Source organism: Nematolebias whitei, chromosome 14 (assembly GCF_014905685.2).
Source record: "Nematolebias whitei isolate Nwh7 chromosome 14, NemWhi1, whole genome shotgun sequence".
NCBI classification, from domain to species: domain Eukaryota; kingdom Metazoa; phylum Chordata; class Actinopteri; order Cyprinodontiformes; family Rivulidae; genus Nematolebias; species Nematolebias whitei.
This window is the reverse complement of record NC_056511.1, coordinates 11,677,450-11,689,796: the sequence shown is the minus strand read 5'-3', so window position 1 is coordinate 11,689,796 and position 12,347 is coordinate 11,677,450. Positions and strand designations below refer to the sequence as shown.

At 38.1% G+C, this 12,347-nt stretch overlaps 1 protein-coding gene across 1 annotated transcript in view; it reads right to left on the bottom strand.

The window, feature by feature from the left end:
* The window catches only part of fstl4 (follistatin-like 4), a gene marked incomplete at its 5' end in the record, with an annotated part of 69,566 nt that overhangs the window by 16,685 nt on the left and 40,534 nt on the right, over positions 1 to 12,347 (bottom strand). The window contains 2 exon segments of the mRNA XM_037688259.1: positions 1,999 to 2,160; positions 7,901 to 8,021. Of these exon segments, the coding sequence (XP_037544187.1) occupies positions 1,999 to 2,160; positions 7,901 to 8,021 (283 nt within the window).

Here is a 12,347-nt window from a genome sequence, read left to right as displayed (position 1 = left end):
CTCTTTGATGCTGCCATTAGATGCTTTCTCAGCTCATTTTGATGTAATGACCATCTCAGTTTTCATTCACTCATAAAATGCACATTAAAGTAATTATTTGCTCGTGGTTGTCAGGACAATTTACACAGTCTAGTCAAAGAAAATGACTCCACCTCAGCAAATAGGAGCCTATAAATAAAGTTCAACAGTTACTTGTGTAGTTTAGCTTACATGTTGAGAAACCCAAACTAAAACAAGTGTTGGAACAATGTTTGGGAAATACATCTCCATCTGAGAAGGGTCAAAATATTAGTCTGAATCTAATAAAGTAAGAGGATTGATTAAACTATTAAAATTGATTTCCAAACAGTTAAATGCAAACCAACAAACAAAGTGATGAACGGTCATCTTTAAAATATGTGGTAGAAAAATGTAATCATGCCTCATTATGAAAAAGTGGTTCAGGGGTGAAACATTTTCATTTCAAATCATTTATTTTGGCCCCCGCAGAGTTCAGACCTTAACCTTGTTGGTAAAACTTGCAATGTTTTTCATTATTGTAAGATTATGGAAAATAATTCATGTGTTTGCAGATGGAACCAAATAATGGATATTTGCCTGAGCTTATCTGAAACGTGTCGTGATGAATACCAGCTGTAAACCAAACATTAAGACATAAAATGGTGTGATTTAATTTATGTTAATTAGAGTTTACTTTCATCTGCGTTTGTAAAACTTTAAAAACACAGTTATCAAATCTATCTCCATTTTCAGCACTTTGGACAGCTCCTGAACACATCGTCTCAGGTTTACAAATGATTAGTTTTATTTTATGGAAGAACGATGCAGTAAACTTTCCTTCAAATAAATAATGTAAAAATAAAACCAGTTTTTTTTTGTTGAGTTCCTTCATGCCGATGAGATCATAATTATGTTTTTTCATATTTTTTCATATTGCTAAAAAATATATTACAAAACTAAAATCGCAAATGGGCAGTTATGAGGTATTTATTAGTTACTAAAATGTTACAAAACAGCCAGATCTCTCCAGAACAGATGGATCCAAGTCCTCCACATTGACTTAGATTTATTATTTTGGTCATTTGTGCAATATTTCCACACCTCCCTGCTCTGAGTCTGCTCTGAAACAGTTTGGAGCCCCTCTGAGGGCTGTTTGTGTCTGATACTGTGAAAGGCCCAGGATCTGACTACAGATACACAGAATCAGCATTTAAACAGTATCTGTATTAAACATTTTAAACAAGAAATGTGTAATTAAAATGGGACTACATTGAACTGCATCACCTCTTTGCTTTGATCTCTTTAACCGTTCAGAGTATTTCTTCTACTTTTCACATATATTTAAACATTGAAAAACAAATGATTTCTTCATAAACAACTCCTGCCTTTTTTAACTTATAAAGGTAAATTAGAAACTGTAACCAGGGCAGCATTTGTGCATCCTTGAACTTTGCAGAAAACTCTCAGGTTTGATTGTGTATAGGTTGGGAACTGGCTATTACCACAGGTAATGACCCACACTGCAAATAACTCTACTTAATGAGAATTAGGCCATAAAACGCAAAGAAGACCCCATTCTGCTCACTCTCACTGATCAAATGCATCTTACAGACTTTAAATCAGTATTTGTTTTTTCAGTCTTTCTTAATTTGTTACGTTATTTGGTTTTAAGTATGTTTACGTTGTCAGTGGAGCAAAAAGAAGGCGGCTGAGGAGGATGACTGCATTCTTGGTTTTTTTTTATCAATCTATTATAAAATGCCAATCGGGTGAGCGGCTGAAAAGACTTATGTCATAAAACATTATTTAGATCATGCACCACCTTGGCTTTGGTTTTATTTCTCTCATGCACCATTTTGACTGTTGTGCACGTTACAGCCCTGCTGGTATATTTTACTGAAAACTGTAAAAACAGCAGTGCAGAGAAGTGAAAAACTATCTGCTGAAACACAAACTGCCAACAGCGCTTCCTAAAATAATCAAACCCGCCTGCCTCACCTATGAGAGAAAGCTGGGTGGTGGAACTGAGCTGCAGATCCATGCCGTTCTTCAGCCAGATGAGTTTGGGATTTGGGATGCCGTCGGCATGGCAGTGGAGGCTGGCAGACACACCGGGCTCCTGGGCTTGCGTCTCCGGGTAGACCAGTATCACTGGAGGTACTGGACACGCAGACACAAAAACAAACAGGAAGAGAGGAAGTAAGGACATAATTACACACTGTTTCATGGTAGACTGAAACTCCTCGGGGGATAAAACACAAACACCCACACACGCAGAGAGGAATTTCTCTCGCCCCGGCATGAAATATATTCACAAATAACAAGAATCCACGAGCTCTGGGGGGGCTTTATTACAGCTTTAGTCCTGCATGAAATAAATGTTGAGTGTTTCTGCTACTTGCACCTTTCTCTGAAGAGAAGACTGAGAACAAATGAAGAGGAGTTTAGGATCAAATCAAATGTGAGGCTGAACACAAACGGGTAAAATGCTGTTTATGGATGTTAATGTTCGGCCCATCTGAGCCTCATGGCAGCTGTCAGATACAGACAGCCCCTTACCCCCAGAAGCTTAGACACCTCTGATCTAATATTAATTTTAAAGCAGTATTTTATTATTATTTGTTCTAATATTAAACTGATGGCATCTAGATTTATTTTACACTCAATGCATTCGATTGTGCATGGTCTTTTTCCAAATGTGTAGGTTTTTTGTGTGTGTGTACTGTAATTGGAACATGCTACGGGATGCCTCAAATTCAAAACATCAAACTTCACCATATGTAGAGTATAAACTTGCAGTATACAGCACCATTTGGACTATAAAAACACTATTTTTTTTATATCACAGTAGGTGTTACTTCATGTTACATACTTCTCACCATCATTACACTACAGACTTAAAAACTACCACAGCACACAGGCCACAGACCATTGGGCTGGACCTTTGATCGAAGCATGCAGCGGTGGGACGTTATTGTTCCTGGATTCACTGAAACGCAGTGGGTCCAGAACTTCCGGATGTCCGAGGAAGCTTTGTACTTCCTGCGCACAAAATTACATCTTGCTTTGGAGTGTAAAAACATGACATTCTGCAGATGTGTGCCATTAAAGAGTGGCCATAGCTCTTTGGATGCTTGCTACAGACTCTTAATACTGGTGATGCAGACGCAGCAGCATTGTCATTCTCCTCTGCTTTAATAGCAAACCAGAACACAGGATGCCCACTTAGTCTAATGTGGCACTTGGCTCCGCTCCATTCCAACTTATCTCACCACCTCTTATCTTTTTGGAATACCTTAAAAACTCAAAACAAACATTTGGTAATTACCTTGCACTGATAACCTCCTCCCCAGGCAACTTTTCTGTCTGCACGACTCCATTTGCATCTCTGCCGCGCCTTCTTTAGTTTAAAGTGTAAAATGCTGCTTTATTTCTTTTTAATTAGAAGCTCCTAAAAGCCAGATGATCATAATTTAAATAAAAAAGACTAAACTGTTGGTTTATTATGTTACTGGTGCTGGCAGAGTGGGTTTTAACCTCGTCATCTGCATATTTTGTTAAGCCAGTTAAAACTATCTAGTCTTATTTAGGTAAAGATAAGTGACTTAACCTAGATGATTAGTACAAGGAAATTGGCAGTTTTATATCAATATCAATTTTATTTATATAACACATTTAAAAATAATGTTGACCAAAGTGCTTCACAAACAGGAAAATTAGCAATAAAATAAATGGAAGATCAAATTTTGAAAATCACAACCATAATAAAAAAAATGGCTAAGAACAAACTAAAACAAGAAACAAGCACACCTAAGAGGTTCCGATGGAACTCAAACTGAACTTGAAATAAAAGCCTGTGTGATTTTTTTTTTTTGGGGTGAGATTACATGAATATCAATGGGCAGGGAGTTCCAGAGTCCGGGGGCTGCCACTGCGAAAGCTCGATCCCCTTTGTGTTTTTATTTTACCCTAAAAGCATCGACTGGAGGATCACAGTGCTCCGTTTGGGTTGTAAAAGTGCCAAAGATCCATTAAATAACTGTGTGCCAAACCATTTAAAACTTTATTAAAAGTCAGTAAAAGAATACTCAAATCAATACACAAATGAGCAGGCAGCCAGTGCAAATCAGCTTAAACAGGAGTGATGCCGTCATGCCTTCTGGCTCCCAGTAAAACATGAGCAGCAGCGTTCTGGACTAACTGCAGGAGACGGGGAGACGATTTCTCCAAACCGACATAAAAAGAATTGCAGTAGTCCAGTCTGGTGGTGATGAAGGCACGGGTAAGAGTTTTAAAGTCTTTAAGCGGAATATAAGATGTAACTGATAAAAACTGGTTTTGACAACTGAGAATATTTGCTTATTGAGTATAAAAGAACTGTCTAAAAATACTCCAAGATTCTTGACCATGGAGGAACAATGAGGAGCAAGAGGATGGAGAATTCCAGCACATAGTGGAGTTTGATTTTCAAATAAATCAACTTCAGTCTTCTTTTCATTCAAGGTCCAACAAGTCTAAGACAGTTTTAACATCCTTTAGACAAACGGAGGCTGCAGTGGGACAGAGACATTCGATTCAAAAGGAAAAAAATATTTGGATGTTGTCAGCGTAGCAATGAAAAATGTTGTGCTTTCTAAAAATTGATCACAAGAATAAACAGAACTAAATAGGGCCCAAAATGGACCCTTGAGGTACACCACAAGCAATAGGTGTAAATCAAAAAGAGTATTCCCCCATGGAAATGAAAAAGGACCTGCCATCTAAATAAGACTTGAACCATGCTAAAACCGAGCCTTTAAGACCAAACAAAAAGTTCAAGTCTTGATAAAAGGATGCTGTGATCGACCGAAGCAAAGGCAGCGGTTAAATCTAAAAGAACTAAAACAGCGAAGCAACCTCAGTCAACCTTTAAAATTAGTTAATTAAAAACTCTTAAAAGTGCTGTTTCAGTGTTATAAAGGAATTTAAAACCAGACTGGAATTCTTTACAAACTTCAGGAGAATTTAAAACTGTCTGAAACGGATTAAAAACAGCCTTTTCTGACTATTTGGACATGAAGGTTAATTTAGATATTAGTGTCTTTGAAAGCAACTGGAACACAGAAGAGTTCAATATGTGTAAAATACAAGGCCCAGTCATTTGAAGGGTTTCCTTTAAAAGACGAGAGCAGGATATTTAGAGAATTAGAAAGTCTTAAATTAAGTATTTACTTTAAAACTGAAACAGATGGGCTCAAACTGCTGTAAAACAGCAGATCATTTCAGGGCAGGCAGACTGATTAAAAACGTGAAATAAAAGACCTCGAATCAGAAATTTTGTTTCAATAAACAATTTTAAAAACGTCGCAACGTTTAAAAGAAGCCTCCATGGAAACACCGACACATGGTTTAACAACAGAGTTAAAAATACTTAAAAATAATTTGTGGTTTGTGACTGTTTACAATGATCATTTTGAACATAAAATCAGATTTTGCAGCTTTCAGCCCTCTGACACTTAGTTAAGCAGTCACGTAAGATTCTCAAAGACACCTGGAGCTTGTTCTTTTTCCACCTTCTCTCTGCGCAGCGGCACGCCCGTCTGAGAGCGCGGGTGGTTTCATTTTACCAAGGCTGATGGGATGGTTTCAGTTAGAAAGCATCAGCTCTGATTTCTGCATGGATCTACACTAAATTACTTTAATCCAGTGTAAAATATGAACTAAATTTGAATTGTTCAGTCATTTTTCATTTTCAGCTTTATCCAGGACCAGTGCTGTGATAGTGATGTTGTGAATAATGCTTTTCACATGTGAGCAAACACTTTTTAAGCAAATCTACAGATATTTCTTTCTTTATGCTAAAAAGCCTTACACAATTAAAAAGGAATAATAAAACAAATTTTGAAATGAAAACAAAGTTAGTGTTTTATGATTTTATTTTGATTATTTAGGCTAATCATTTCAAACAAATGTATTCTTTTAGGAAATTCAGAATAAAATGCAACAAACGGTCTTGATGATCATTTGGTATAAAAAGAATGCAGCTTTTTGGATCAACAGACTAAAGACTTTATGGTTGTAGTGAAACCCACTAGTTTGATTCTTTGTGTTCGAACATGTGCCCTTGAAGAATGACTGATTCATCATCACACCAGAGCTGCAAAGGCTCAGCTGAAAGCAAACTGAACCAAAATCAAAAACAAAACCCAACCTAAACTCTCCGTCTGTTTCTACAGTTTAGCACCAAGAACTAAGAAGCCTTTATCCTTAGGGTGAAGCATTTCAGCTGAACAACACTAGCTGTCTGGAGTTGTCAACAAATTTTACTTTATGGGCCAGAATATCATTTAATCAACCTGTGATTTACCATCTTTCTGGTGATTCTAACCATTTAATTTATTTAGACTTACGCTGCAATTAAAACATTATATTTTTTTCAATTTTAACTTGAGGTACACTGGAGCCAAGAAATACTACCGTATTTTTCGGACTATAAGGTGCACCAGACTATAAGGCGCATTAAGCAAAACTAAAACATTTTGACACATTTTTGAGCGCCGTGTACCTCTTAAAATCTATTCAAGGTCAGTAAGCACAACCAGAATTAATACATAAGGTGCACCAGATTATAAGGCTCACTGTTGATTTTTGAGAAAATTTAAGGATTTTAAATGTGCCTCATAGTCTGAAGAATACGGTACTTTAACAGTTAACGTGCAGCTAGCTCCTGCGAAACACAACAGCATTTCTGCCAGTGTTCAGATTGGGTCTGAGCTCATGTTTGAGGGAGCAAGCTGATTACTCTTTTTTTTTTATTTTATAATATTTTAGGACTCAGTAGACTAAATGAAATGAACCTGTACGCCATATTTAGCTCTTGTGCAGTGAATTCATGATCACTGCTGCACTGAATTAGGTCAAATCTGAAAATGTTGCTGCACTGCAAAGGAGTTCGATTTATGGCATGAACGTAGACTAGCAGGAAGTTCTTATAGAACAGGGGGTCTCCAACCTTTACGATCAAAAGAGCCATTTCTGCCCCTTTGTTCACTAAATTAAACGTGTCCGGAGCCACAACACCTGCAACAACTGGGATTCTCAACTGGTGGCCCACGGACCACTTTAAGTTTGTTGGAGGGTGCATTTCTGGACAGTAGGGGTGATTTTATAAAACTAAAAATATCTAATGGTTGTTAACATTTATTGGTATTTTTACACAAAGACAAAATAAAAGACGAGATTCTTGTAAAGAAGGAAAAATTTATATAGTTTTTGCCCAGTTTCTAAAAAAACTAAAACAAACTATGCATTCTTATGTGATTTTTTTATTTTATTTTATAAAAATTATGTACTTTGTATAAATAAAGCATAAAGTGAAAGTAAGTTTTACTCCTTGTAACGTTTCTAGTATTCATACATTTGCTAAATAAATTACAGGAAAACTGCTAAAACTAGCCCTTTTATTTGTTGTTATAACAACCAATAAAATTCAGTTTTATTTCAGTTTTGGTGAAAGCTTGAAAGAGCCGCTGCAGAGGGACCAAAGAGCCACATGTGGCTCCAGAGCCGCAGGTTGCAGACCCTTGTTATATAACTTGTTGCTGAAGATGGTGTGGTGCTCATGAACAAGTTAAAAAAAAAGATTAAAAATAATTTCCACACATCCATTATTTAAAGTATCAATTGCTCCACATATTTTGAGCTGCCAAGTAGAATTAGCATCCATATTTGCATTTTTTGTTCTTATTCATTATGTGTAAAACAGTTCTTAACCCTAACTGTGGAATTTTTACCACATTATATATAGTTGTATCTGTTCATCATATAGGGCATGGAAAAAGGAAACCATTTTCTGCAGAACTATATGTTAGAAACTAGTTTAACACATTCTTCATAAATTAAAAAATTAGCTATTACTGACCATTCACCTGCAGCACATGTGTCTGATAGAGGTCTTCGTAGCCGTAGGCATGGCAACTGTAGTTGCCCATGTGTATTGTCGTCACCTTGGTGATGTACAACGAGCCGTCGTCCCCGAAGTCCTGCAATATGGGGAGAAGATGTAAGAGAAGAGTTATGTTAAGAATGAAGATGGGGAAATAGAAGAGCAGGGGTGCAGATGTGGGAATAGTGGTGAAGAATTGGGCGCAAGGAACATCCACAGGGAGTGAGAGCAAAACGAAGGTAGTGTGATAGAATGCATAACGATGCTTGGAGAGAGGAGGAAGAGGCGGCACACAACAGCAGGGAATGATGGGAAGAGACAAGAGAGAAAAAGAGTGATGGGAGGAGGAAGAGAAACCATGAATCAATGGTTTCCCTGTTGAGCTGAAGCAGGCATTTGGGAGTTTGATCCCTCTCCCTCCCCTCATCACGCTGCCTCAGCCTGATAAATGGCAAGGGTTAAAAATATAAAGCCCATTAGGCTGATGAATGGCGCCGCTGTTGTTGGTGCAGCATGAGGCAATCACCGGGGAGTTCCAGTCCCAACTTAGGGTGGATTAAGGCATTAAATATTTGCTGTCCCACCAAGTAGTAGAGCACAAGTCCTGATGCAGCTCCACCATGACGCTAAAACCAGAAACCTGCAGCTTTCTTTCTAGAAGACTTAGGATTTTAATGAGACATAACAGGGAGTCACTTTACGATGGAAACAATATTAAAGGATTTTCTTGTAAGATGGATGTGAGAGCTTAGCTAAAGTTCAACATTTAGTATTAACATAAGAGATATGAGTAGACCGACAAAGACAATTAAACTGAATGGGCCATTTGGGTTATGACTCTAATCTGGCAGTAAAATGTGGGCGCTTCGAGGAAAACATAAGCTCTGACATATGGGCTGCTCTACGGGTACGATAGATGTGCAGAAGACATCATTGTTAAATCATTTCTGTTAAGGTTACTAGAACTTAAGAATCAGTGGTTTTTAAACTAAATTTAAAATCTTAAAAGCAGAATTAAATGTTCTATAGCATCTTTTGATCTGTAAAATGTTCTTATAATGCACAAATGTACCAAATACAGAAAGAAACTTGTTTTAAGAATAATCATCTAACTAGAAATTACTGTAAATTTAAATTTGGGTTTGAGAACCCAACAGTTTGGAAAGTTTGGGTTTTCAAGTAAAAATCATTATCACCCTAGACATATTTTAAAATGTAAGTGTTGCCTTTTATTACCATATGGAACAGAAACAAGAGTTAAAATCTGTTTGTGGATTTAAATAACTATTTCAAGTGCAAAAAGAAATGGTCAAAAGAAAATAAAACTTCTGAGAACAATCCTATTTTTTTTTTTGGCACAGTTCTGCAGGAGAAAACACTCAGTGAGCTTTGACAGGAAATTAAAGTCCTTTCCCTCTTCTCACCTCTGTGCTACATTGTGTGTACAGTTAACTCATACAAACTGTTGGACAGCAGGAAAATAAAAGTCTCTGGTGGAAGGAAATGGGCCATTCAATGTGTTTGACACACTTCTTCACTTTTGGTGTGGCAGTCTTACTGTTCTAACCAATGAGGTTTAGAGATGCATTTATCTGTACATTATCAGACACCCATTTGAAGGCGTCTTGTATAACTGCTGATTAAATACCTTAAATGCTGACATGATGGTTAATGCAACATGCATCATATTTAGAGCTCCATCCCTCTACAATATACACTCTAATCATGTTCGAAAGATCAGCTCAGGTATATTATAAAAACATATTAACATTTACATTAAACTTTTGGAGGGGCAGCACGGTGGCGCAACTGGTAGAGCTGCTGCCTCTCAGCGAGCAGGTCCTTGGTTCAAACCCCGGTCCAGGGGTAGAGTTTGCATGTTCTCTCCGTGCATGCATGGGTTTTCTCCAGGTGCTCCGGTTTCCTCCCACAGACCAAAAACATGCATGTTAGGCTGATTGGTAACTCTAAATTGTCCCTAGGTGTGAATGAGAGAGTGAATGGTTGTTTGTCTCGTTTGTCTCTATGGGTCCCTGTGATGGACTTGCGACCCGTCCAGGGTGTACCCCGCCCCTCGCACAGTGATTGCTGGACATGGGCACCAGCGACCCCCATGACCCAAAATGGAATAAGCGGGTAAAGATAATGGATGGATTTACATTAAACTTTTGGAAATTAAATGTTGTAGCTCATTATCCTCGTTTCATTAAGAGATATTATAGATGCTGATGGCTATAGGCAGGAAGGATCTCTTGTAAAGGTCCGTCCCACAGCGGATCTGAAGAAACTGGCCGTAGATGCAGTTCGATTTGTCCACCAGACTCGTCTGGCCTCTCGGTTCCCCCGGGCTGCAGGGCCGCCCGAATGCCGGGCAGAACTCCTCCTGGAGGGATGGCCACTTCTCCCAGCAGCCTGCCGAGCCCCTCGTCACTGCGGACAGCCAGCTGTAGGTGATGGGGGATGATCTCGTCTTTCTGCTGTCACGAGCCACATTTCCTACTAGTTTCAGGATCTCAGTGGTCAGGCACTTGAGCACAGCCGGCAGATAGATGGAAATGCATCCACAGCACCTCCTTTTCTACTCATTTGAGATTTGGGGGTGTAGCTGAGATATTATTTGAGCTTTAGAGATATTAATCAGCTGCACCCGGTTGTAAAAAAACACATTGTTGGTAAGGTTACGCATCATGACAAATGTACAAAAGTAAAAAAGTTTCAGTAAAAATCCTTCTAGCTGCACAGCATCCAACACCAGAGGAAACAATCATCTAAAAAAAGTGATTTACATCCAGAAAAAAAAAAAGAATTGAAGTTTTCAAAAGCAAAATCTCAGAATGAAAATAACAGAGCTACTCCAACATGCAGCCACCTCGAGCAGCGCAACTCTAGAACTTATATAGAATTAAAATTTAGATGTCAGAATTTGGGATTTTATGTCTAAAATCTGGATGTCTTGTTACCTAATGCCCTTTTTCTTTTCCTTCCCAGTAACTCATATCAGTATTATACACTGCTGTTCAACCCTGAAATTGAAGATTCAAGGTTCTTTATTATCATTCACATCACATGTGGTACATGGGGTGGAATGTAATTGTTTACACAAATTGACCAACTTACTACAAACATACTGGCATGCAGCTTCAAATGTGTAGTGTCCCCCCCCCCCCCCCCCCCCATTCTCTTATACATTTCCCTGTGCTTCCATAAATTACCCTCACATAGTAAAACACTAACATTATCTGTCATGATGTTCACTGATTTAAATGAAAACAAGTCAAAGACAGCAGGTGCTCCTCTCCCCCTCCTCCACTCAGATCGCTAAACTCTGTGAAAATCCATTATGTGTGGTCAAGGGCCCGAGAGATCTCCGTTGCTGTTCCATCTCATCCTGTCTCGACCTTAGCACTCAACGTTGTTTATCTGCTCATGGCCACAGCTGACCAACATGCCGCTCATTAACATGCAATTAGTGAACTGTGATCTGGTGGAGAAAAACGCCAATTCTGACCCTCTGCTGTCACCTGTGCAGATGCGTCTAAATGGGTTGGCTGCATAGTTCGTTAAGCGCAGAGTTAAATGTTCTGTTTTATGGAGGGTGTGAGAAAATTGTTTATTTTAATCTCTTTCCTGGCAAGTTCTAGTCTTCTAAAGACTTTGTTTTTATCCATTTCTTGTGAAGCTGTTTGCTGATTATCAGATTTAACATACAAATTTTAATAATATTCAATATTTTTTTAAGTATGGCTTACAGAGTTGAGATTAGAGAAACAATGTTGTAAGTATAAATTAACTGCCAAAATATCAGAGCACGTAATAGCTCCCAGCAGTAATGCAATTATCAAATTTTAAATGCTAAAAGGGTTATTAGTTGTTTTGCATCAGTGGAAGAAGCCTCCCCACTGTGCCCCTTGCTGCTAAAATTGACCAAATATAAATTAGGCAGACAAATTGTATTTTAAATAGGGGGTTAATAATAATATTTTTTCACAATTATTGTCAGATATAAGAGCTAAACATTTACACATAAGACCAAGTTAGTCTAAAAATATGATGGTTGAGGAGAACTTCACAAAACATCAACTATACAGCAACTTCAAATGTTATCAGCCCATTAAATGGCTGTTGTCAGTTGTTATCCCCATAGGTTGTGTTCAGACCGTCCCTCCTGTACCTCCTAGTAGGTTTAAAGGTACGTTCTTATCGCTGATAATATGCAGCTTTGCCCATGTCTAAAAGTGGAAGATTTTTTTTTTCTTAGATTTATTTTACCCTTTTCCTAAAACTAACCTTACACATGGCCCAGAGCTCTGACCCTAAACTTAACCCCCTGACTTTATTATCAGCGATAAGAATGTACCTTTAAACCTACTAGTAGGTACAGGAAGGACAGACTGAACGCAACCTTTGGGGATAACAACTAATA